At 40.3% G+C, this 27565-nt stretch overlaps 2 protein-coding genes across 3 annotated transcripts; one reads left to right on the forward strand and one right to left on the reverse strand.

Moving 5' to 3' along the window:
- Nucleotides 1-3303, forward strand: LOC116291146 (cytochrome c oxidase assembly protein ctaG). The gene is made up of 4 exons (XM_031698268.2): nt 1-516; nt 635-790; nt 1336-1461; nt 2373-3303. The coding sequence occupies exons 1-4, from the start codon at nt 145-147 to the stop codon at nt 2541-2543; spliced, it is 825 nt and encodes a 274-aa protein (XP_031554128.1). The 5' UTR covers nt 1-144; the 3' UTR covers nt 2544-3303.
- On the reverse strand, nt 3250-27509 carry LOC116291140 (tuberin). Of its 2 annotated transcripts, XM_031698262.2 has the most exons (43): nt 27306-27509; nt 26983-27069; nt 26572-26682; nt 26100-26179; nt 25621-25685; nt 25236-25281; nt 25062-25148; nt 24576-24624; nt 23842-23967; nt 23617-23693; nt 23384-23510; nt 22628-22771; nt 22052-22195; nt 21224-21327; nt 20036-20117; nt 19588-19743; nt 19136-19183; nt 18864-18932; nt 18157-18279; nt 17521-17633; nt 16303-16405; nt 15769-15891; nt 15142-15225; nt 14958-15008; nt 14396-14502; nt 13756-13838; nt 13430-13523; nt 13242-13344; nt 12728-12987; nt 11955-12430; nt 11167-11361; nt 10768-10926; nt 10290-10507; nt 9937-9991; nt 9769-9809; nt 9054-9146; nt 8140-8236; nt 7424-7858; nt 6758-7005; nt 5894-6167; nt 5334-5473; nt 4791-4961; nt 3250-4200 (listed from the first exon to the last, which is right to left on the reverse strand). In XM_031698262.2, the coding sequence occupies exons 1-43, from the start codon at nt 27444-27446 to the stop codon at nt 3949-3951; spliced, it is 5841 nt and encodes a 1946-aa protein (XP_031554122.2). In that variant the 5' UTR covers nt 27447-27509; the 3' UTR covers nt 3250-3948. The 2 variants fall into 2 exon arrangements, with proteins under 2 accessions (XP_031554122.2, XP_031554123.2); XM_031698263.2 differs by lacking the exon at nt 19136-19183.
- Nucleotides 27510-27565: the final 56 nt, after the last annotated feature.

Consider the following 27565-nt stretch of genomic DNA (forward strand, 5'->3'; position numbering starts at 1 on the left):
TAACGAAAAACAAGTTCAAAATGGCGGACGAAGGAAGAGTTTTTACATAACATTTTCCCAAAAAGATCGAATTTTTAAACTTTATTCTCATACTTAGGGCCAAACGCCATCCATGAACTTAGCACCATAATTTCAAGTGACAGAATGTTTACATTAACAGCAAGGAGGGTTTCACAAGGACTTCATAGGAATATTTATTTTTCTGCACTTCGTTCTGGCGACTTCAAATTTGCATCGTCTTGTGTTTTGAACAGTGCAAAAAGAACACTATTGTCGAACTGTCGACAGACAGATAAACTCTGTGGCTCTAGCTTAAGTTGTTTATGGCGCTCACCACCTTCTAACGTTTTTATAGTGTGGGGTTGTCGGTCAAGTAGTTCTACATCTACATCTACATCTTTCAGTGGATCAGTATTTAATCGGAACAAGACAACTTTAGTCTACGTAGGAGCTGTGGTTCTTACAGTCCTTGGTTTTTCTTATGCTGCGGTGCCTTTATACAGATTATACTGCCAGGTCTGTAGTTTTTCTGTTGACTGGCTGTTATTTTGAAGAATCTTGCTTTCTCTACCCCTGACCCCACCCCTACCAGTTATAAATTTGACCATTCTTTTAATTGATTTGTTCCTTCAAGGCTTCTGGTTTGGGCGGAACAATAAAGCAAGCAGAATCTGGTGAGAAGATTGAGAAGATGGAGAGGCAAGCAGACAGAATATTGAGAATCCAGTTTAATGCTGATACCAGTAAATCTATGAGATGGCACTTTAAACCACAGCAATCCCATGTCAAGGTTTGTTAAAGCCCCCTCAGTCATCCCCCCACTTCATTTACTAGCATTATTGTTAAAGTGTGACCTGCAAAGTTTGATGTCTTGTTCCCTGACTAGCATTTCGATGACAGCCAATTAAATAACTGCCATCTTATCGTCACAAATTTACTAACCGTAATATTGAAAATCTACCTGATAGTTCCTTTCACACACACACTGTGCAGACTCACTCCCCACCCCAGTTTACTATGATTTAGTGACTGTATTGGCTGAAAGACCTCACTTAAAATAATTCATATTAAGGCGATCACATCAATTTAATTCAAAAACCAATAGATGTTCATTGAAATTCTACAAAGAGAATCACAGGATTGTGGAATAGGCCTGAATTTTCTTGTGACAGCCGTGCCCACTTTTGTGTGATTGCCCTACCCATTTTCATTGATAAATTTGCTAAATGTTAGCATGCTAAGGCTACACATGGAATGTTTGTAATCACACAAAAATGGGCACAGCTGTCATGAGAAAATTCCACAGTTGGGTGATTTTTGTTGTACTTGATTTAGGTTGCTCCAGGTGAGACAGCCCTTGCATTTTATACAGCAACAAATCCAACAGACTCTCCAATAACGGGGATATCTACCTATAATGTGGTTCCATTTGAAGCTGGACAGTACTTCAATAAGATACAGGTAAGAAGGAATCTAGGGGACTCCATATACACAGGAGATTTTCCTACTACCATTCCAGTCAGTAAGCTCCATGGGAAACTAGGTTCTTACTTCATGTACAGGACAAAGTCTATAAAATTCAATACTTTAGCTATGCAATAGAACGAAGGTAACATTGAATACAATAGGGTTCTATTGAAATATGTACACAGTGTCCTCTATTGTGCCCCCTACACACAGATATACCCTGAAACTATGTAGAAATCTAGGGTAGCAAAGCAGAATGTTTGATTTCTGGACTCTGCATCTAATGGGAGTAGAGTTTGTTAGGTCTAGCTCTCCCTTAACGCTTGACTCATGCATTTTTTTCAAACCTTCCTCCCTCGGTAATACCTAATTAAATTTGAATTCACACCGATTAGCTGTACCCTGACTTGGTTGCCCGCAGTTGTTACAGAGTTTGATCTATGAATTATTTGTAATATTGTCCAGGGTTTAATCTGTCAGAGGTTGTTTCAGGATTCATAAAATATTATGTACTTATTGACTGAGTGGGAGGGCCGTACGGGAAAATATTTGGCTCGAGGTCATGTCGTACGGACCGAGCGCAGCGAGGTCCGTACAAATGACCGAGAGCCAAATATTTTCCCGTACGGCCCGACCTAACTCAGTCAATAAGCATTTTATCATATGACCCTCACGAAAATAAAAATAATTAAGAAAAAGAAAGCGCGCGGATTCAAGCAGGGCCGGACGGGTTTTTCCGGCCCGCTTACGTCAACCCGTCCGGCCCCCATCACGTGACTTTTTCCAATGGTTTTATTAGAGCGCGCGAGCAGGGCCGTACGGGTCATATGATAAGAAGGATTTCAGACCATGCCATTCCCTTGAAAATCATCCACATAATTCTGTTCTCCTGTATTCTTTTCTAGTGTTTTTGTTTTGAAGAACAAAGGCTCAACCCTCATGAACAAGTTGACATGCCAGTCTTCTTCTACATTGACCCAGAGTTCACAGAAGACCCAGCAATGGCAAAGGTTGATACTATCATTCTGTCATACACATTCTTTGAATCAAAAGAAGCTGAAAAAATGGGTTTATGATGAGAATTGCTTGGGATATTTGTAAAAAGTCTTGGTTGTTGAGGATTTGTAAAATAATAAAGAAATTCAATAGACATCTCCTGAGTTCAAATGACTGACAGAGCTTTCAATAATAATTGTAGTAAGCAGTTAGTCCTAAGAAGTAGGGGGCTGAAGCCACTGGTGTTTGTATATAACTTTATTTGGCAATGAATTAATTTTTTGTCAAAATAGCCTGCAGCCGGTGAAGTATCTGGTGATGAACCGCCAGTAGCCACCTTTTATTGAAAGCTCTGACTGACCACCAAACAATGGCTTCCGGTCGAGGTTGGAGTTTTAAGTCCAACCCCCAACTTGGAGCCATTGTCTCATCCTCAGTCAAGTAAATTCTGGGAAGCTCTATAGCCCACTTCCGAGATATGCTTTGCTTGCCAATCACAAAAGTTTCGATGTGATTCTTTGTGCATATTACTCAGTGATTTGTGAGTAAAGAATTAATGTAAATTAGCACAGAGCCTTGTACTGAAAGTGTGACAAGCGAAGCATTACCTTGGAAGTGGGCTATTGTGTCGGCATTTTCAGAGATTATATTTGGTAACATGTACATGCTGTGTCGCATGTAAACGTTTTTATTGCTTGTACAGCATGCTCATGAGAAAACCATGTTGTGAAACATACACTGCTGTAACAAATCTGCAAATAAACCTTTTAAAAACAAAAACATACATTTTTTATTTGTAGCAAGGAAACGTATTTTTAATAAATTGAGATTTTTATTTTATTTTTGTTATTACTTGAGCGTTTCAAGAGTGATTACAGTGGTACCTCTATTAAGTGGAGATCTTTGCGGCCGTTTGCTTTAAAGTAAACTTTATGGAAAGAAAATTTTGGCACCATGCAGCTAGCTGTCCGTGTCCCTGGTTAAGCCAACCACAAAGTAGGAACAACTTCATCCTTTGACAATGATCATTGGTCACTGACTAGTTATTTCAAATCAGTTTAACGATTATAGTGAGAGAGACTTTTTCATTTTATTTTTAGAAAACGTCCTCATAAAGTGTTTTTGTTCCAAGATTTCTCAAACTCATTAATAATTCATGAGGTCAATGACCAATGGGAATTTTGCATTGTAGTCACGTGCACGCACCTTGATACTTGATTAAGAACGGATCAAGACACTGATCAAAACACTGACGAATAAACATAGAAATATTTGCGGAGAAATTTTTAGTCTCACGAGATTCAAGAACAAACGAATTATAATGAGTTTAAGAAGTCATTTCAAACGGCCTCATGCTTTCATCTGTTTCTCAGTGTTTGGATGCCCTGATCAAACACGAAGAACAAGTTTTTGATCTATTACTCAAACTGACGACAGCCCAATTATTCTGATGCAAATTATCTTCATACTATGATATATTATACTCTATTTCTTTTTATTCGTGACGTATTCAGTAAAATCCAATAAATGTGGGTGGGTGAGAGTACTTGGTACCACCACACCAAAAGCACTTGATCCGGGGGGAGACTTCACCAACGATGGGGGAGGGGTACATGGAGGTACAGATTCCGTGACCGCTTTGTTACGCAGGCGTTTGATTTGGCGTAGTCTTTCAAGCCAGTTACAGCCATATGCATCTGTTGTTCGTTTTTGACCTTGGTGAAGGACAGATGCCATCTGAGAATGAACAAAACATTACAAATTGGAAGTATTATCAGACGTGAAACCCACCTTTATAATCATGTGGTTAACCCAGACAATGTGCTATACATCGAAATATGGCAAAATATGATGACTTATTCAAATAACTATTGTTCTTAACTTACAAGCCTCTAAGGCTCCGGTCAAACGTCGAACTTCACATAAGTTTCTAATTGAAACAATGGATAACAAGGCGGTCTTCTTTGATGTGATTGGGTTCGGCTCATTTAAAGTTCGACGTTTGAGCTGAGCCTAATACACGTGAAAACGCTTTCGTGTTTCCGCGTGAACATGAGTCAAAATATAAAGGCCCGACAAGCACTGCATGTTAACTTGAATGTTAACAGCGTTGCAAGAGCGTTTACACGGTGCAAAAGAGATGCAATCGTTAAAAGTAGAAACGAATTCTTCAACTTGTCTCGCAACATTTTTAAAAAAATGCGCTGTAGGATACATATGTTGCAGTGCTTTATGAAACTTGTGTTGCAACACTGTTGCGAGACAAGTTGCAGAGAAAATGGCTCCATTTAATCGCACCTTTAAAATGAACGTCGTTACTAACTTACATTAATATGGATGGCTAGTTGTCGAATCAGCATTGGTAAGTTACTATCAGATATTACTCGAGGTCCTGTGTCCACATAAAGATTCTTCAGAGTTTCTTTGAACCGCATCTTGATTACGTTACACTCGTTGTCAAGAGGTGTTATCACCAGCTCGGCAAAATTGAATTGCCCCTTGGAGAAAAATTCATAAACATATTAAGTAGGAGAAAAAAGGAGATGGGAAAGGAGTGTTAAGACGGAGGGGAGCGAGGCAAGGCGGGATGTATGGATGAATGAATGAAAGGATGGATGCAGAAAATGATTTATGAATGGTCCGCTGTGGTCATTTCCATAGTGCACCAGTTATCACACGAGTGTGGTTGCTGCTTGCTCTTGACAGAAACACACTACAGAATGTGATGCATTCAAGCAGGAAAATCATGCTTCTAGAAATCCCTCATGCTTTAAGGTGAAGGAAGTAGACACAAACAGAAACACAGCACGAGTAACACTGACGGTACTATACACTCTGCTGCAGCAACAAGCGAGAAGTTCCATTCTAACCTTAATGGTTCCAAAGGCCACGTTTTCTTCGCAGTCATTGTAGACAATGGTCACAAAATCGTTACCAATATGCATCTTCTTGGAGTTGCATCCCGGGTCTGAGTCTTTAGTAGGCATGAGAGTTGCCACATGAAATATTACTACAAGAAAAGAATAAAAATGAGCCATTTTGAGAATCACGGGTGGCAGAGTGGGATCAGTAGTCAACTTCCCTCTGGGGTACCCTGGGGTCGTAAGGTTCGGTGATCGCTTGTTACAACCACAGGAAGTGAAATAGAACCCCTGGAGTCCAGTGTACCTCTGGGGTGCTAGTTTTGATTCCTGAATTTGGCATCATTCTAGGGGTTTTCTCCAGTTTTCCTCTGGCAAAATCAAAGGAGCTAAACTCCAATTCGATCTTGTGAGTTTGCAAAGCCCTCATTTTGATCAGCAAGATTCATTTTCTGATGAGAGTAAACAACTCACAAGCCTCTTATCCTGGACCCCAGGGTACAAGCCCCTCTGTTGCATGGCACGTTACTGACGTTTTGTTGTTTGCCTTTACCAGCGTAAAAACCAACCTTGGCAAATACTATCTTGCCAGCTGTACGAAAATTCTCCATCTTCTCCTTCTCTGTCCAGTCCTCCTGTATAGATTTCGGCCAGAGGGCAATCGCGAAGACGAATAAGGCTTCCCAGGCCACTGATGAACTTCATGTAGCGGGATGATCCATACACGTTTCTCAGGATTGCTGTCTCGTTATTATGTTGTCCTGGACCAACATAGATTACCCCGATCTTGTGTGTGTCGTACGGTGGGATACGGTCCAAGCACTTAATAGCTCTGTCAATGACCTAGGGATAGAACAAAGAGAAATATCGTCAGGAGGATCCAATGAACAAAATGGAAATCAAAAGAATTTTGGATTGATTGATATCAGTAAAGAGTAGGTACGAGAGATTTTTGCAGTTGAGGCGTTCTTTTTTTGGGTGGGAGGGGGGAGGGTTCTTAATTTGTTTGTCTTTTTTAGCTGGTCGAAGTATCTTTGGAGTCATCTTTGAAAATTATGTTGGGTCATTCCCTTGATAAATGGATTTTCCTCCCTCCGCAAAACCTAACACGCTCAATTCCAATTGGATCTGTGAGTTAGCTTCACCGGCTTTGATAATCCCATAGGCTGTTTCAGGGTATCGATAAAAAATTTTTTTTTTTTAGTGCAACATTAGGTACACTAACTACGAACCAAGAGATCCAAACATGGTCTTTATTTCGCTGATTCACGAAGGAGTGAATGAAAAAAAAATTCCGTTACTTTCCATCAATGGTCAGTCACTAATGTACTCATCCAATCAAGCACTCGCACTGACCCTTGTCCAATCACAAGTCTACAAACGCTTATGATTAAAAAGGGCAAACCCCAATGTTTCCACCAGGATTGACCTACCTCTCCTTCTGGCAAAGGAATGGGCTTATCTTTTGAAGACCCACTGAATGCAGTCTGGTACAACTGAAGAAATACGAAATTAGGATCAAGAGGATATCGGTAGGATTCCGATGCTGTCACCAATTTGGGCGGGTCTCTTGTGGAGGACACCCCAGGGCCATCCTTGCTTGAAGTTCCACTGGTGTCGTGCTGTTTGGTCCCTATTGTTGGGGTCTTTTTCTTTTTACCTAATTCATGAAGCATTGAGGCTGAAAGGGGAAAAATATTATAGTTTGCTAAGAAATTGGTCTAACAACAGATCTCTTTACCTTGGGCGTAATGTTTCCCCATTTCAGACCACATGTCATTGTGTTAAGAATATCTTTTTGGGGGGGGGGGGGGGCATTCATGAGTCTTCTCATGCGCAACCGTTAAAAAATGAGATGACACTCTACAAATACTCGTGATCCAAATTGAGAAAAAAATTATGTGTCCAAGCTAAAAGGGTCTATTAATTAACTAGAGAAAAGACCATTCAAACCATTCAAAGAGTGGGACATGAAAAAAAACACATGAATATGGATAACAAAAGAGTGAGACAACACAATTTCACACACATAACCAAAGTGGGAAAAGGCAGTGGAAGTGAAGTTTCTACAAAGAAGAAATGTGGCCGCCTGGACTGACCTCTGTTTAGAGTCGGCGAGGATAGTTCAGGTGATGAAGAGCTCTTGTTCACCTTGGAAAAGTACCCCATATCATCAGCACTTGTATTACGTAGCACTTGGGAGCTTTTGGATTCTCCCGGAAGTTCGACGTTCTTACGTATCCTTCTTGGTGAACTTAAGCTGAAGGACTTTTTGAGTTTAGTTTTGACAGGTGATCTTGGACTAGTTGAAGCAGAATGGGAATTCCTGCTTTCCTCCTTCAGGTGATTCTCGTGTTTTTCTCGATTTACGTGACTAGACGTTGCGTGACTGGGCTGCTGTGTTGCGTGACTAGTGTCGGAGCAAGGTCCTTTAGGGAGACATTCCAAAGGAAGAGACTTTGGCCTCTGGGACTTAGCTCTGGCCTCTCCTTTAAGACGGAGTTTTACAGGCTCTCTTTTCGACCTAGCTAATTCTATGAAACAAAGAAACAAATAAATCTGATTAAATAAAAATGAAGTTAGATTTTTCACCACAAATATGTTTTCCATTGCGGTACACATTGAACAAGGTAAAGTAAACGGTAAAAAATGAAAACAAAAATAAAAATCATGACAACCAATGAATGAAAATTAGAAAATGAAATAATACTTTTTTGTCCAAAATTTGGCGCCAAATTTGACAGTTCTGGCGCACGCGTCTATCTTAGTAACAAGCCCGCTATAACATATTTCTATTGCTCTCGGTACTTTTTACCTGATTCAGTAGGTTCAGATGTCTTTCCACCGTGTTTTGACTCACTTTTATCGCCAGCTTCAAACGTCTGCTTGACGTCCCCATCATCACTTGCAAGCTAATGTAACAAAATGCTTGTTAGCTATACATGTAAACTTTATTTGTATAAACCTACTAATGCTGTATCACGAATCCTGCGCTCTCATTGGCTGAGCTACTATGGGTCTATTGGTGATAAATAACAATAAATATATAGTCCCCTTCACAGTTCCCTTCGCCATCTTGAAAGTCAGCTTTGACTTTGCATCGAAGCGAGACGATGCAATGATAGAGACGTGAATAATTGTCCAAGGTGTTAAAAAAGTTCTCTATCATTGCAAGTTTTTCGTTCGTCTCGCTTCGATGCAAAGGCATGGCTACCTTGCAAGATGGCGCAGGGAAAGTTATGTGGAAACTATTTGGTTTACACTAAAACAGACCTATTGTCCTCGGGGTCTACGACTGAGTCAATAGCCCATTTGCGGCCTTCGTTAACTAATGCTTTGGAATAAAAAGTTCCTACAGTTACACGAGTTCCTAGCCATGTGTTTCATTAATAATTTGTAATAAATTGATACCAAAGTTTTGCCTATCGTCATCTGTACCCGGTTCTCCACCAAAACTTTTCCATCATTCCTCTACCTTACTAAATAGAAATCCGAAGTCTAGGTTGCAGTTACAAGAGCAGATTGTATTAGTAAGAAGAGTAAGACTAAATATCAAACGTCAAACTTTATATGAGTCGAACTTAATGACATAAAAGAAGACCGCTTTATTATCCATTGTTTTTAATGCGTACGGCTCATGCGAAGTTCGACGTCTGACCTGGCCTAATATATCCCAACCAAATAAAATGTGGCTTAAAATATCGTAGAGATAAAGAAGGAGATAAATACCCTGTACATCTCGGATGAGGAAAGATACATGTTGTGATCCCGCGTGTGATGTTCGGGTCGGCTCAACTCGGCCGGGGAGACACCCAGCTCGGGCTACGAATATAGGAAATAAAGATGATCAATAAATCGAAGAATATTTTAGGAAGTTGTTATTGGTGACACTAGAGAAAAACGTTTGCGCATGCGTGCATTTTAGCACGTTTTCTAAGACTTTTGAAGGGTTTGAGTGAGAAAATAAATATTTGTTTTCTCCAAGTATGCTCAAAAAAGTTCTAGAGTATACTTTTGTCAGACCAAGATACTGTATTAACAAACACAATATGAAAGAATTAGCCTTAAGTTTCAAGCATGGACACTAAGTTTTGGCATTTTGTGAAGTCCAATTTATCATGCATGTTTGAAAGTCAAATTTACATATGTTTTGACTAATTTGCATACGGATTCAGAGCATGCGCAGACGTTTTTCACTCGTGTCGTTATTGCTAATACATTTTGTAATATGGTTCAAAGGGACGCTTCTTTGGTCGAGGAATAGGCAAGCAGGCATACGATGACGAAATTTCAGTATTTTGGTTGATTGTTATTTAACTTGCCAACCAGAGATCTATTGGACAATCCAATAATGCAAAGTGACAAAACCGTTTGTTAAAAACGTTGGCACATTAAACGTTTTGGCTGTGAATATACATGCACTAGTAAAAGTTTATTGACAAACCTTTTCATAACGTAACTGTCGTTTAGCTGATGGAGGAACATCTGAAAAAAAGAAATAATTAGTGTTTTTAGAGGTTAGATTTAGGGGTAATGACCCCATGAAAAAAGCTGAATGGATAAACATCAGTTGCTATGGAAAAGGAACCATTAGATAATAAAGATTTTATACCTTGTGGAAGGGACTTCTGCTCAAATTGATCTGAACTTTCAGAGTCTCGAGTCATCTGAAGCAAAGAAGAATTATCAATCAGTATACTGAGCACAGCAAAGTATACCACAACACTCATCTACTTATACTACGCCACAACACACCACACAGCATTACATCACACCACACCTTGTTACACCATACTAAACACCTAAGCTACTCACATTACACATTACAAAACATTACACCACACCAACAGCAAATCACACCATATCACAATACACTACACATCACTACGCCACAGCATACTAAACCACTCAGCTACTCACAAGTGGACCGCACCGCACCGCACCGCACCACATTCATTTACTTACACGGAATGCAAAAGGACCACGCCTAGGACTGTTGCTAAGCAACCGAGGCCTATTGTTTGTAGAGCCCATTTCTGATCCCGAGAAGTCATAAGGTGAAGGTAAAGGCGACGATGGTGTAAATCCTTGTAAAGATAAGGCAGTGTTTGTATTCAAGTATTCATCGTTCTCTTCCTGTTGGGACTCTGGCGATGCTTCGGAGGTACTTTTGTCGTCTGGCTCTTTTGTAAGAAAATCCAGCAATGAAATCCATGGTCAACGTAAAAAAAAACCGCTTTCCAATAGCCCACTTCCAAGATATGCTTCGCTTGTCACATACAATGGTTTCAGTACGAGGCTACGTGCGAAAATAAATTAATTCTTTTCTCCTTTCACGGATCACTGAGCATTATGCACGAAGCCTCACATTAAAACCTTTGTGCATGACAAGCGAAGCATATCTCTGATGTGGGCTATTTGAATAAATAACCATATAACCTACCTTTTAGAGCTGTTTCACCTGAATCTTTGGTGTCCTTTTGCTTTTCTTTCTTTACAAGTTCAATCAGAAGGACGTCACTATCAGTACTAGTACTCAGGACCTCACGGCTCTTAGTACGGATCTTCAGCTGGTCGGTGTCTCCATCAGGCACGAGAAGGTCTAGGGCGATAGAAAAATGAATGATACTTGATCAAAAATAGCACAGGCACGCAGGACTTTGGAACAGGAATTGATTCTTTGAAACCTGGCTTGTGTTGAATCTCGTTTATATCTACTAGCAATGGAATTTTGCAATGCCCCTCTCCTCTCCTCTCCTCTCCTCCTCTCCTCTCCTCTCCTCTCCTCTCCTCTCCTCACTTCCCCAATTAACCACCTAAAAATAAAACGCATCGAACTTACATTCCTTGATGTGTGAATCATCAACTAGCGCTGTAGAGACGTCACCATCAACTTCAGGCATGGTTAACAACGGTCCTACCAATCTGTTCTGTATGCGCATGGTCCAAGATATATTACCGCTGGGCCGTCTGATTACGATTTCGGCCCATCCTTGGCATATGCAGTGGCAATCGACTATTTCGTCACTTGTACCTCCTGAGAATGAATAAGAGCACAAAGACACTGTGATCGACTGAACGATTTAATTGGCTAAATCTTCTTGGATTGTATATCGTAAGGCCATAACCGCCATGCTGGATGGATGTCCAATCGATTTGCGATTTACATATTTTTTTATTTTTTATTTTTTGCTATGGCAATATTCCCTTTCACAGTTCCCTGTGCCATCTTGAAAGGTAGCCAAGCCTTTGCATCGAAGCGAGACAAACGGTGAGCTTGCAATGATAGAGACCTTTTTTAACACCTTGCACAATTATTCATATGTCTCTATCATTGCAAGCTATTTTTTCTCTGTCAATAGTCCCTTTTAACAGTTCCCATCTTGAAAGGTAGCCGTGGCTTTGCATCAAAGCGAGACGAACGGTCAGCTTGCAACTTTTTTTAACACCTTGTACAAATATTCACGTCTCTAGCATTGCAAGCTCACCGTTCGTCTCGCTTCGATGCAAAGCCACGGCTATCTTTCAAGATGGTGCAGGTGACTGTGAAGGGGACTACTGTCTAGTTAGAAACTGTATCTTTTAGCCTTGTTTTAAATACCCATAAATTACAGACATGTAATGATTTACCGCGTGTAGCTTGAGTCTTAAGTCCTTCTCCTGATTTCCCATGGTCAGTTGAGTCACCCGGTTCAGAAGTCTTGGATCTTTCACTTGTCGCATCAACTCGTCCACTATCCCCCACAGGCGACTTGCGACCAGACTGTTTGTAATGGTCTGGTTTCAGGTTAGCATCTTGAGACACAGTGCTCCATCCATCAAATCCTTTATCATCATGCGCAGTACTGGCGTCCTTCTTGGCACTCAAGGAATACTCCTCAAGGATTTTTTCTTTTGATTTCCTTCGTTTTAACAGCAGACTTGCACTGCTGGACGACATGACAATTTTGGAGTCCGGTCTGCCTCGCTTGTGCAAAGGCAGGCAGTTTTCACAGACACCATCTAGTTCGATGTAGGTGCCCGAAGTGGTGATTGACACCACGGAGTTGCCTACGATCCACTGACGTGTCTTGCCCCTGGACAGAAGAAACTCCATGGCTGCTGTCCTGTGGTAACGATGGTAACGAGAGGAAAAGCGTGAAAACATGTTACACTTTTGATTAGAGAGCTTTCTTAGCAACCATGTACGCTGCAGGGCAAAACAAATGGAGTCTTTCTTTTTCCTTTTTAATTTTTCCTGTCCTACGACATGTTTGCCGTGAAACCGCTCGATAGTTTGACATCAAAAGACGTCATTTCTGCTTTCGCCTAGATTTTTTTCCAATTGATATCAAGTTTTCTTTAGAATTAAATGGATGATTGAGCACGGCAATAATATGGCCGTTTACAAAAAAGAAGCTTACCTTTTGGGTTGAGAAAGACTCATAGCAAACGAGTACCTCGCCATCATATCCATACACACTTCACTCATCTCTTTATGAAACTCATAAGCAGACTCATTCTCCTTGGCTTGCATCGAGCTCGACGGTGAAGCTGACCGATTGGAAGGCTGAGGCGAGGATTGCTGTTGGGCAGCGCTGCTGCTACGCGATCGTAGACCAACGGTTGGACTGTCACCTCTCTGTTCGTACCTCTCTGGTTTAGTGATGTTTGTCTTTAAAGCCTGGAGAAGATTTATATGTATCAGTTAACAGAAGCTTGTGGGACTGGGTATCTTGGGACACATATAAGACTTGGTAATACTCAAGTTTCCACTGATTCAACTTATCTCGTACCCAGAGCCTCGTTTCTCTTGGCCTGCAGCGAAGAACGAGGGCTCTGGCAAAATCCGCCAAATTTTGAGACCAGGATCATCCCGTGATGGCAGCCATGATAGGAGGCATAGAAATAGATTATTTACGATTGACGAGGACTCACCTTGGTTATAAATCCAACGAAGTCTTTCCGATAAGCTACACGAGCACGCACGAACCATGCAGTGATCACGTGATAGGCCAATGTGACGGTGTACTGTGAATACCTGAGGTAACAAATCAATTCATTAAGTATTCTGCTAATACTGGCCAAAAACAATGTAGGCTCTATCAACGAGAAAATTTGGTTACCTGAATGGGTCTGTGTAAGGAAAACATATCGCAAACACGCTCTTGTACTGATTTTCTTTAAAGCTGGTGTATAAATGAGGAAGATGAACAAGACCTGCAAGCATAAAGAGTACCTTCTTAGTCAACTTTATCTCTAATTGACTTCGAAAGTCGCTAAAAACTCTATATATCGATAAGTAAACTTGAAAATAAGTTTATTGGCATCATTTTTTTTTTTACAATTTGACGTATTTTTAAAAAATACTTATATTTGAGCTTCAAGTACTGTACTTGGGCTGCCTGTGCTCAAATTACTGCAAATAATTTCAAGCCACATTGAGTAATACCTGAGAGAAATTCCAACATGGGCACCGCCATAGATACGGTGGCTGAGATTTGTGACAGACGAACCAGAATAGCAGGAAGAAGACTGGGAAATTGTAAAAGTAAAAATTAAAAAAATTTGATTGATTAGAACCGCCCATGATGTTTGTAATGGAATAGAAGCACAGAAACACCGATAATGAAACAACTTTTCTCGCATAGGCCTTCGAAAAAAACACGATGCATTGTGGTCTAGCTTCGGTACAAACACCACCATATAAGGCATGGTGAACAAAAGGACGTGTACTCAAGCTAGACCACAATGCACCATGTTCGTTATCTCGAAACAGGGCTATGTAATAGTGGGAAAGAAGATTGAACCCAAACCAGTACATTTGTTGTGTGCATGGTAGTACATTTACTAGCCACTTCGAGGTCGAGGGAAAAACTAGGTCGAGTTGCCACTGCAGTGCATTTTGGAGCTGTTTTAGGGCACCAAATAGATGCCATCTTGGAAATGCATCTCTTAAAAAAGCCCCCAAATGCACTGCAACGAAAACTCGGCCCAATTTTTTTTCTCATCTGCGGATGGCTAATATTCAATCAAATCAACAATGTCTACTAGTCAATAAGACAAGTGAAAAGACTGAAAGATCAAATAACCTGTTCATGACTGCCTGCATCTCCATGGTACACAGCATTAGTGATGACACGCAAAGGTTTGCACACTTTGATAAGAACCCAAGCTCTAGTGACTGAACCAACTCACACTAAAAATACCAAACACATGTTATTTTTGGCTCTTATGAATGTATTTATAGTTCAGACTCCCCTTAGTTACCGTTGCTATGTCCCACAAGCTTAACAAATTTTCTAGAATATCTCAGAATGAAAACTCTAATCGCGGAAAATTGATTATAAATTGGTTCAACAGTTTACTGTACTGTAAAAAGAATAGAAAATTGCCAAGTAATCCTTGTAGTACTCTTTAAAACAGACACTGTGTAGTTGTTTGTCGAACAAGATTATAATTCCATTGGGAAAACTATTGCAACGGTATTGGTTCACATTGTGTGAGTCCAAACTATGAATTTACAGCAGAACTGCCTTAAGTGAGCCCAGTACATCATGAGATTCAAAACTGAGCGATTTTCTTGCATATACTACTATATACTATATTTCAAGGCATATCAATGTGATGTAGTGATACGGTCCCTTGATGTACCTGATGGGTCCGGTCCAGCCTGAAGTGATATGTGGCTAGCACTGTCAAGACCTGAAGGAAAATAAACTTATTTTTTAGTTAGACGGACAGACGGACAGATAGGTGGACGGCCAGAAGACAAACGGCCAGACGGACGGACAGATAAATATGTTGGCAGGCAAGGAATAGGAAACGTTAGACGTACCGGAAAAATTAAGGCATGGAATCCAGTTCTCCCGACACCCTGTGGTACGTTTTGAAGATCTAGAACCGTGGCAGAGTCTGAAACCTGAGAGAGAAAAAAACTAATGATAAGATTCACGATTGCAAGAGTCCTATTGCAAAGCTATTAGCACCACTAAGTGCCGCCACTTAATGGTTTTCATTTCCGTCATCCAAGACTAAATTGAAACCAGTGCCACATATTATAGCTGTCAGCGTTTTCTATCAGTTTCGCCGATCGTATAAACCTGATAGTCTCGCTTGTATGACTTCAGAAAAAAGATCATAGACCGTTTTCTCAAGGTTGCGTGCGCATCCAACTTGACGGGCCACAAAACTGAAAAACGCAAATTCAGTAAAATTGAGAAGCCAGTTTTATATTTAAAGAGGAGAATAATCGATTTTATGAATTCTTATTCTAAAATAATTAATAGCATTGCATGATAATACTCGTCAAGTTCCTTAGATTTGGATGCGCACGCAACCCTGAGAAAATGGTCTATTCGACTGCAGGATCAAGAATTTAGTAAAAATACGTTTCTTCCCAAGTCAAACAAAACTGCAGGTTTTCTTACTTTCGAAAAAAGATTAAAATCATTTAAGGCCTCACCATTTTGCACAGCACTGACGACATGATGTTTAGGCTTGGGTCAGCGGCTAACACCAATGTCTTGTTCTGTAGTACATCAGGAAGCTCAGATAACACGTGTTCTAGTACTCTCCAGTCCCACTCCTAGGTCAAAGTTGAAGATTCAAAACCAAATAAGTTGTCTTACAAACAAGACCACTGAAATACAGTCGGCCCTCTTTGAACAACCACTCCGTAAAGCGACCACTCTTGTAAGCGACCACCTCCCATAAGCGACCACCTCCCATAAGCGACCACCTCCCATAAGCGACCACCTCCCATAAGCGACCACCTCCCATAAGCGACCACCTCCCATAAGCGACCACCTCCCATAAGCGACCACCTCCCTTAAGCGACCACCTTACCAAATTCCCGTTTTGTTTTACATACAAACGATAATATTAAAATATTTCTCATCTCCCGTGAGCGACCACTTATTCCTCAACCCAAGGTGGTCGCTTACGAGAGAGTCAACCGTAAGTACAATGGATGATAACGCACACTAGGTATACTTACGTATTGTAGACAGTTGAGTATGACGTTGAAGGCTTCAGAATATGGGATGACTCCCAGTGGGCTGGAGCAACATGGCTTACTCTCACTGGAACTGGTCAAGGCACTGCAAACACAATGAAACTATGAACAGCGAACTCTAACAGTTGGAATAAGAAAATGCAAACCCCAGTGACGGATCCAGGAATTTTTAAAGGGGGTGACCAGGGGCGTAGCGAGGACCTAGGAGCTGGGGGGGCACTGATCCAAAATAAGAAAAAATTTCAAATTCCCACGTGCAGATTCCAGGCTCTGACCGGGTTCGCAGTGCACAGGTAGCCCGTCCGGATAACTTCGTATAAATTCGCACTTTTGTAGGTTGTAATAATTTATTTTCTTCTTTCGTTTCGGTTTAATATGTTTTTTTGTTGTTATTCTTTTTTCAAAAAGAAATTTTTTCAAAAATTTGGGGGGGAGGGGGCACGTGCTCCCCCCCCCCCCCCCACCCCGTGTCCCCCCTCGCTACGCTACTGGGGGTGACTATAACGAAGGTTTTACCAGGAAAGCGAGAAAAGCGGGGAGTGGCTTACTAAGGATAATACTGAGAAATATGAGCGAAAGGTGGGTAACTAGCCACTTCACCACCCCTGGATCTTCCCCTAAACACTTAGCACAATAAACAAGTTACAGCAGGACATTTCATGGCCGAATTAGATTTTAGAATTTTTTATTTACGATTACTGACAGTAGTATGAGGCGGCGCATTAGCAGAGCTCATCATCTGTGCTCCTAACCGAGGATCACATAGACCTGCCTTACTTTCAAACCTTTTTACCCCAAAGTCCCGCTCTTTTTTTATTAGAGCAGTTTTCGTATGACTGTGAAAAGCTTACGGCACGAGCGCGGTCATGGTACGGGAAGGTATGCGCCAATCCAATCACGTTGGGCGATAATTTACTCTTTATCCAATCAGAACACGCCCAAAACACGGCGCGATCACGGCGCGGACACGGCCACGCCAAAGTCCCGGCACTGCCAGACCAATCACATTGCGCGAGAAAAAAGTTAGCCAATTAAAATTCTAGAAAACATCACGGTCACGACACTGCACACATACGGCACCAAGCTTTTCACAGTCATACCAACACTGCTCTACACCACATTACATACATGCTCTCTGGAATGTGTAGAGCCAAGGTTAAAAATGTTAAGCATTTGTTTTGATAGCGGCCTGTCACTTACCTTGGCGTGCAAACAAAATAAAGACTGACTTTATCATGTTCGCCTGATTTTTCTTCCACGAAACCAAGACGATGGCTCGTGTCACAGCGGAGAGACAGCAAACACTCAAACACCTTAAAGCGGGAAAATGATAAACTTCAAAATAAATGCTAAGCTTTGTCCCTTCTCTCCCCCACCCTCACTCCTCAATTACCCACATTCTTCTCATTCATACAACAGATGTGAGGGGGGGGGGGGGGAATGTTTCCTTAAAGGCGCGATTATACTGAGCGACAGCGACGCAAGTTGCAAGAGTGTCTACACCGTGCAACGGAGACTCAATCGTTAACAAAAGTAGAAATAAATTCTACTTTTGGCAACGATTGCTGCAACTTGTCTCGCAAGTTTTTTAAAAAATTGCGCTGTAGGTTACACCTTGCAATGCTCCATGCAACTTGTGTCGCAACGCCATTGCAAGACAAGTTGCAAAGAAAATTGATCCGTGTAATCGCACCTTAAGAACTAACAAATTGTTTCCTCTTTTCCTTCTCAAAGTCAAAACAACTCAAACGTAAAAAAGGAGATATGCATTTATTTCGAGAGGAAGCGATATCCCCTTCCTATCCTGTCAATTTTTAGGCTTATCCCACAACTTACAATATTTCTGATGACACTGGCTATGTTGGTGGTGTAACCATGGTAATAGTGAGCCTTCAAATGAGTGACCAGCAGACTAAACACTTTCTGCGCATGACTGTGAGGAAGACGGAACAATTTGACCTGAAAATGAAAATGACAAGATGCATGGATCATTGATCGAACCGCTTGGTTATAGCCTGCAGAGCAGGCGTTGATGGATTTGAGAGGAAGAATTGGGGTTTTGGAGTTCCTGTTTCGACCAAGGGCCCGCGAGAAAAATGGGACCTAGCAAAAAAGGGAACGTAATTGTTTTTGTTAAGAAAGATCATTTGCATCTCTGAAAGGAAGGCTGTGGAGCCAGATGATGAGACAAACAATAGATCTCTTCCAAATAGACCTCTTTACAGTACCTTGATGGTAATTTTTCATTCCAGACCACATGTCATTCTTTTGGGAAAGAGATTCTTTGTTTGAGTTGTATCCATATTCATGTGTCTTCTCATGTGCAACTGTTCAACAAAGGAATGACACGTGGTCTGAAATGGAGAAATATTATGCCAAGGTAAAGAGATGTTTTCTTTTGAAAGGCCACGAATGGCTCCAATCCGAGGTTGTACTTGAAGTGTTCATACAATTACTATATTTTATCAAGTCCAAACTCGACTTGAAACCATTGTTCCGTACACCGCCCAACGTGGTTTAACGAAACTTGGTAGCAGACGTACTTTAAACACTTGCACCAATGCACTGATAGCTGTTTTAATGTCCTTCAAAACCTCTTCTTCCTGGGATGACTACACGAAAGAAACAAAATGTCACAAAGTCTGCTTGCACGTGAATGTCGTCGTCTTTCGTTATGACAGGGGTGATCATGGCTAGGCGAAATAAGGAAAGCAGCCTTGACAAATATTCTACAAAAAATCTTTGGATAATTAAAAAAATAAAGAAAATCCTGGCTTGTTTGATAGAAGAACTAATGGTTTTGAGAAATACGAACCTCGGTTGGCGACATTTTTCCTGGAACTTCTACACGTCTGCTAATAACCTACACAACAAAAAGAAAAAGACCACGTCTACCAATGGTTTTATTGTTTGATTACTTAGGTAAGCTGGTTGGTTCATTGACGACTTAGCGCCTCTCCCGGGGTGCGGCGCCTTCTAAAACAGAAGGTTTTCGGGATCTGTTATTTAATGTTTTCTGGTTGAAATTCCCGACGGATAAACGGTTCCTTGCTATCCTTTTTTCTTCAAATTGACTTTGCTCAGGCAGCAGCCATGTTAACTCTTAAAAAAAGATTCTAGGTTTGCTCCGCCGTCACTATGGTTGGTCGGTTGGTCGGTTGGTCGGTCGAGCAATCAGTCGGTCAAGTCACCAAGCAACCAACCAACCTAGTTTTTCTCTCCATAGATTTCATAGCTGGTCGAACTCCTTCCATCATTCATTCGTACCTTTTCTACGATATTCAGAATATCCATACATTTTGAAGAATCGCATGTTTGAGACAAGTCGAGCAAAAGCTGCACTGCAGAAGTCCTGACAGTAACGTCTTGGTCATCTGCGATGCTGCCTAGAAATGGCAACACTACGAGATCCAACAGTTCTTCCTGTAAACGAATGTCAGCTAGAAAACTTAGATTACAATATCAATTATCGATTATCGAGACAATACTGAAGACAGTAAGAGATCAAGAGCGAAAGAGAGAGAAAATCAATGGACCTCTACCTTGGTCGTAATATTTTCCCATTCAGACCACGTGTCATTTTCTAGAGGACAAGATTCTTTGTTTTAGTCTTCTCATGCACCACCGTTCAGAAATGTTACTCTAGGGAATGACACGTGGTTTGAAATGGGAAAACATTTAAAACGGCCTATTTAGAGAGGACAATACGACTCACCTCGTACCAATGGCGATATGAGGTGAGGACAAACGAGAGGACATCCAACGCCTTTACTCGAACACTCGTACGAATCTCATATCTGTAGGTTAGAAATTAAAATCAAATCTGTTTATTTCGGTGAGTTTTTACGTGCAATTTTGAGTGGTGGTGAACTATGGTGGTAAATTCTTTCACGATTTTTTTCTCTTCTGGGTAAAATGAAGCTATTCTCAATACAAACGCCTTGTAAAATTGTTGTTTTGTGGAGGGGTGGGGTTATCTGGATCAAAGTCATTCAAAGATAACATGCGGCAAGGAAATTAAGTGTAGAGTAGCAGTAGTGCGACCGTCTTTCACCTCTGGGGTCTCGGGTTTGATTGGCCTCACATGCGAGTAGCCTTCGTTACCTCTCCCTTGATTTGAGTATTAAAGTGCTACTACGACGAAAATCGCTCAAACTTGGATTCAGCTGAAACTTCCTAAGAATACTCTTTAAAGGTCCAATAATCACTGTATGAAGTGTTTTCTCGATATTCAGGACGAAAGTATGATATTTTTACGATTATTTTTTGGAGTCTGTGACGTCATACACTCAACATCAAACATTGCTACATATATTTCTTTGTATATAAATCCTTCATTTATTTTATTCCTATGAAGCCCAAAGGGTGGCTAATGTGCTTATTTCACATTACTTGGGACTATAATTTATATTTTGGGGTGTTTGGGTATTTCTTGCTCCCTTTACTACTGATATTTTGATCATAAACTACAAAGAAATGTATGGAGCGATGTTCGATGTTGAGTGTATGACGTCACATACTCCAAAAAATAATCGTAAAAATATCATACTTTCGTCCTGAATATCGAGAAAACACTTCGTACAGTGATTATTGGACCTTTAAAGAGTATTCTTAGGAAGTTTCAGCTGAATCCAAGTTTGAGCGATTTTCGTCGTAGTAGCACTTTAAAATAAATAAATCACTTTTATTTAAGTGTCTAGTCGTTCTAGCGCTTTCGCACTAATTGGGGACACTTTTCGCTTACACGCACTACCACTACATTTAATATTCTATGCACACAAGGCTCAGCTCACATGTTGATTTTTATGGAGGGAGGAAACCGGAGAACCTGAAGAAAACCCTTGTAGCACAGGAGAGAACGACAAATCAAACGAACTCAATTCACATGTGGAGACTTACTTACCTAAAGTACTTTTCCATCAAGTTTTTTAGATTGTTAAGCCAACCCGCGTGGGCAGGGTGAACAGACTGTGCTCTGAATGAGACCAAAAGATGGAGAGAACTCTCCTGTAATGACAGAATAACTCAAAATGAAACTGAATTTCCCATCGACAAAGTATTATTGCTACATCAGGTATTATTACTGACATAACATCAATAATAATAATAATGGGACGTTCTTATATAGCGCATTTATACAATGTCTCAATGCGCTTTACATTTATGACCAGTGGGGGACTTTCCGGGCTGTATATTTTGAAGGTGCTATTAGCAGCTGTGCAGCTTACAATCATGAGTGACATTAAGATGGAATCAAAATAGGGAGCTTACAGTTTCGTTCCCCGAGTCATTTAATATGTACTGCTAATCTTCCTCTTCTAACTGTTGTGGTAATGGGTTCAACCTCAGACCTGCTATCACGGAGACCTTTTCTGTTATAGTGAACATGCTGCATTCTGGTCTAGCCTGGGTACATACATGTATATCTTTTTATATGGTGTTGTTCGTATCCAGGCTAGACAACAATGCACCATGTTTATGGAACTCAGAAAAGGAGAACTCAGACTACATGAGAGGAGTTGTTTGATGGTTCCTCCCCTGTAATGCAAGGGATTTTCCCACAGGTCTGCTCTCATTCTCCTAAGCTGGTACAGTGTCTCTGAATTCACATCATCACGGCAGAAGGTAATCAAAAAAGCAAACATCTCCACTCTTTTTTCAGCCTCCTCTCTCCTGTGTTCCCTAACCTTTTATGCAGCCTAATAGCTCTAAACAGTTGAATTTAACTTACAGGTCGTTTGCTTGAGCATTTCTCCACAATATCATAAAATCTTTCCTCAGATCCTCTGTACTTGCCACTTTCCATGAGTTCTTCAATGTAGTTTAAGAGAGTATGGAGGTTCTCTATTAAAGTAGTCTCCTTTTGTTGCTGCTCCTACAAGGTCAAAATATCATGGATGTAAGAGTTAATTGCCGAGAATGGAGGCAATAAGCCATATACATCCCGAGGGCCGCAGGTCATAAAAATATGCAAACTAGTACAGTACTTAAATAGAGGCAAAGGCAGTGTTCAGTGCTGATGTGTTGCATCTCAATGCTGCGGCAATGGATTCAATTCAGTCCTTGGTTCTGCCATTAAATGTGAGTATAGTTGTTTATTTCTTGTCTTGTTTGAGAAGCAAAGGTGACGTAGCAATGAAAGTGCTCGCCTCTCACCAACGTCACTCTGGTTCAATTCCCAAACTCGATGTCGGGTGAATAGAGTTCTCTCCTGTGCTTCAAGGGTTTTTCTCAGGGTACTTCAGTTTTCTTCCCTCTACAAAAATCAACTTAGTACTAAATTGCAACTCTGCTTCTTCCAACAAACCTTAATCAATGACTGCAGCTTGCTGGTGATATCCAGGACAGAGTCCCAGCTGACAACATGAAGTTCATGGCCGTACTTCTTGACAAGCCTTTGGATTGATAGGGTTACTTCCAGTGAAACTATTGGATGATGACAGAATAGACTCTACAGAGAAATAATCAATGAAACTATTGGGTGAAAATAATATTGGTAGAAATTTTAAACTAAAGACAAAAAAACCTTAGAAAATTATAGTTCGTAATGGATTGCAATGAAATAGAATCTATCAGCAATGACTGCAAGAGCACCCTGAAAAGCTGGTCCACCTGGGATTAGATTTGAAAGTATAGTAGTCAGAATATTAAGTAAAAAGCTAAATGTAGGGAACAGAAAATTTATTTGATATCAGCAAAAACTGGGGAAGCTAGAGTCCCCTCCCTAAGGGGTCCTGAAGGGGTAAAATAGCTGGTGCTGGGATTTGCCTTTTTTGGGCTGTAGAAATGGGATTTTATGCACTGGGAATGGGACTTACAAACAAAAACATGATCAAAAAATGGAAATAGGATTGAGATTTGAGCAAAGCATAGGCTGAGACTATGGATGAAATGGGAATAGGACCCCCTTCAGGACCTTGTCCCTAGCTCCTCCCTCTCCTGATAACAGAGTTAGGAGGGTATAATTAGAATGTACAAAGGAATTGCTCAGAACAAGCTGCATGCAGTGATATCGCAGGGTCACATACCATGAATGAACTGGAAACATGCATCGCTGTCTTACCTGTAGCATTGATGGGAGAACACTTGAATGTGAATGTTTAAGTGTTGTGACCCTCTGCGATCCCCATAGACACATGCCGATAAAAAACACTGCTCCTCTTATCTGCATGACATTTGGAATCTGTTGACTGCAATAGAAATGCAACTATGATGAAAATCTATTTTCTCCCACTAGCATTTTAAAATCTCAAATGGATAACAAGGGAGAATTTAAAACTTGATAATCAAGCTTACCCTCCAGACTCCATGATGGAACACATAGTGTAGACCCCTCGGTGACCCAAATGGGTACCCAACACATTGCGCATAATCTACAGACAATGAAAGAATCAAATAAATATCAATGATATGACATCGGTAAAAATCTAAATACTCTTACCAGTGCCCTCCCTTTCTGGAATTCACCACAGGGATCCCACATCAGAGACAATCAGCATAATTATTGTTTGTACATCATACCTTCCAAGAGTGTTGACAACACTTTTCAAGGTTGACGGTAGAGCAAAGAGCAGAAATAAACTCATGGACTGAGCCCACTGGAAGAGAACTGTACCGAACGACTGCATCCAGGAGACATAGAGAGAACTGCAATAACAAGATACAATTCAGATTCCTCAATTCAGGAGGATTTCGTGCAATCACATGAGGGCAGCCACGTATGGGAGGAATAATCTTTCTAATCATTTTAGATGAGAAAGAATTCATGAATAGTCCCCCTCACAGTTCCCTGCGCCATCAAGGTAGTTGTGCCTTTGCATTGAAGCGAGACTAAAGGTGAGCTTGCAATGATAGAGACATGTGAACAATAATTGTCCAAGGTGTTACAAAAAGGTCTATATCACTGCAAGCTCACCTTTCATCTTATTTTGATGCAAAGGCATGGCTACCTTGATGGTGAGCTTGCAATGATAGAGACATGTGAACAATTGTCCAAGGTGTAACAAAAAGGTCTATATCACTGCAAGCTCACCTTTCATCTTATTTTGATGCAAAGGCATGGCTACCTTTCAAGATGGCGCAGGGAACTATGAAAGGGACTATTCTGCAGCCCAGAGAAAAGGGATTGGCGCAAAATAATTTAAACCTCTACAGATACATTTAATTGGTACATAAAAACGTTTAAAAAAATATTTAAAAAAAAGAGAGAGAAAAGCTGGCAAAGAAATAGAAAATGGAATGAAAGAGCACATTACCTCCACACTTTTCTCATTTTTGAGAGTTCTTGCCATGTTACAATTCTCCCTGTTCAAATGATTAAATTGAAAAATGAAAATGGAACAGGGGTAGAGTAGAAGGAATGGAAGGAAGGATGGAAGGGAGGAAGGATGGAAGAGAAAGGATGGAAGGGAGGGAGGGACAATGGAAGGGAAGGAGGATGGAAGGGAGAGAGGACAATGGAAGGGAGGATGAATGGAAGGGAGGAAGAATGGAAGGGAAAGAGGATGGAAGGGAGGGAGGGACAATGGAGGGGAAGGATGATGGAAGGGAGGGAGGGACAATGGAAGGGAGGGAGGATGGAAGGGAGGAAGGGAAAGATGGTAGAAGGGAAGGAGGACAGAAGAGTCATATTGACTGCTTACTGTATATGATAGTTATTCCAACCTAGCCAGTCATCTCATGTCAAGCTATTTCGTAGCTATTACTTTTAGCACACAATTTATCAAAATTAATATATCTACCTGACAATACCAGCAACCACATTCTCATCAAGGTAGCTAGAGTTGTAGTGAAACACATTGATCAAAAGAGACATTAATGGCTCCAATCTGCAAAACATTTGAGTAAATAATGAATTGCCAAATACTGGTTATCATGACAATTAAAGTAATACTTTCTTATTCTATGGCATGTACCTGTCAGTGTAAATGACTTCAGGCATCCACGACAAGAGAAAAGTACCTTTAAACAGTTAATAAAAAACAATATGATAATCAAAAGAGACCTAATTTTGGACCCTCATCTCCTATTGCAAACAATAGAGTAGGTCTTTTTTTCCAAAACACAACTTATTATAATATTTATCTAATAATAGAGATGTAAGCTAGGTTTCATCAACAGTAGCTCAGAGGTTAGAGCATCTGACAAGCAAACAGAAGATCACAGGTTGAAATCCTACCTGTACTGTAGATCAGATTTTTTTCTGAGAAACATTTACTTGATAAAACATAATTGACATCTATAATAATTTACCAAGTACAAAAAGGATCTAATATCTAATAATGGGCTTTAATATCTCACCAATGTCTTCCTCAAAGTAAGTAATATCTTTGCCATTATCACTCAGGGCTTTAAGAAGTTGTATTCTTTAGCAAGCAAAGAAATGCAAATTGAAAAGAAAAACAGTAATTATTGGAACTTGTCATTAATACACTGTCATCATAAGACGGTAAAATAATGAGAAATTCCTTCATCAAAAGAAAATGTATAATGTAGATAATGTCACAGTTCTGTGCAACATTTTGAAAGGTTACATGATAGCCTCTGCATCGAATAATAATTGTGAAAGGTGCTTTAAAAAGGTCTCTGCCATCCTCACTTGGAAAATGTGAAAATGTGTGTGCAAAATAGTCCGTGTGCGAAAAGACTGCAATTCACAGGTATGGTTACCTTTCAAGATGGTGCAAGGAAATTTGAAGGGAAATATTCTATTAACTGCTCATAAATTCATGAAGTCTTAGTATCACTTTTTTGATAAAGATGCAATGAATTTTATGTACCTTGGTGTAAAATCCTCAGGAATTTTGTGCAGAACTACAACCTTGAAGAAATGTGCCCTTAAAATATGCAGTTTGTCAAACTGTGGATGGAAATTTTTTCAATAGTCATAAATATTAGGCCAAAAAAAAAAAAAAAACATGTTTCCTGTTGTGCAACCGACCCTAATTTTCTTGCCGATTTTTGCCAACCCTAATATTTTTTCCATTTGCAAATGTACCAAAGTGTTCCCAGTAATGCCAAACAATAAGTGTTTCATTGGAGTCAGTTTCAATACATTCATTGTATGGTTAAACCTAAATGATTTGACCTAAATGCCTTGACTCTCTGCTATTCCTTATCTTACTCTTGGTACAGTATTTGTTAATATAATGAACTCTGAAAAAAGGCTAAAACTGAGTAAAAGAGCTTAAATGTTAAGTCAAGGAAGATAGCAGTGTTCCATGAGTTATTTGAGGTGCTTAATGTACACACCTGACAAGTAACCAAAACGGATAAAAACTGTAGAGCAATATGTCTTGCTTCTTGGGGATGATTATGTTGGAGAAGATCCTCTACAGCCTGCCAGGCTGCCTCTGTTGCATGCTACACAAAACAAGCAAACAAAATCTCTAAGTTTTCTTTCCTCTGTAAAAATCATCATGTGAGATGAGTGTCATATGTTGTATGTTGTAATATGGAATGTAGTGGTAGTATGTGTGGAGCAAACCTCACTGAAAAGCCTCTTTGTGGGGAGTGATGGTTATGAAATATATTTTTTACCAACATCCTACTGATACTTTACATACACCTTATTAAGAACAACCTAGTTACTGACATCCTGTCAATACCTTACTAACATCCTACCGACACCCTACTGACAAACTAAACTAAATTTAAACTCACATCTTCAAGTTTTCTGTTGACCAGGAATTCACACAATTCCTTTAATAACTTTACTCTGCTTGCTACTGGACTCTCAGGCCCCATCTCCTGTTAAAATAATATTCCATAACATTTATATTAATTGCGCGGGCGGAGGGGGGGCGGGGTAAGGAGGGGGCGGAGCAAGCACATGGTCTGAATGAATAATTCTATAGTTATTTTAGACTACAAGGTTCTTCTTAAAATACAATTGCTGAGTATACAGAGGTAATGCTAATAAGAGCATATCATCGATGCTAATAATCATATTAATCTAATAATAAATCATTAATATCATCCTAAACCTGCAGCAGCTCATTAGTAAAGGTAAACTCGTCTGTCTTCGTCCCATCGTGAATACTAATGGAGATTGGATGGCCTTTTTTGATCCCTAGAAACTGCTTGAATCGCTGTTTGAATCCTTCATTGCTGTGAGTCTTAGACATGGCTCACACATCGCTAGCCATCTTTATCAAAACGATCAAAACAACAAGATTCAACTCAACTCGTGTCCGCCATTTTGAATAAATTATAACTTGAGCCAACAGGTCCTATAGTCAGCAGA

This window comes from Actinia tenebrosa, unplaced genomic scaffold (genome assembly GCF_029948245.1).
Source record: "Actinia tenebrosa isolate PJP-AT-01 unplaced genomic scaffold, QUT_ActTen_1.0 PGA_scaffold17__23_contigs__length_9995812, whole genome shotgun sequence".
NCBI lineage: Eukaryota > Metazoa > Cnidaria > Anthozoa > Actiniaria > Actiniidae > Actinia > Actinia tenebrosa.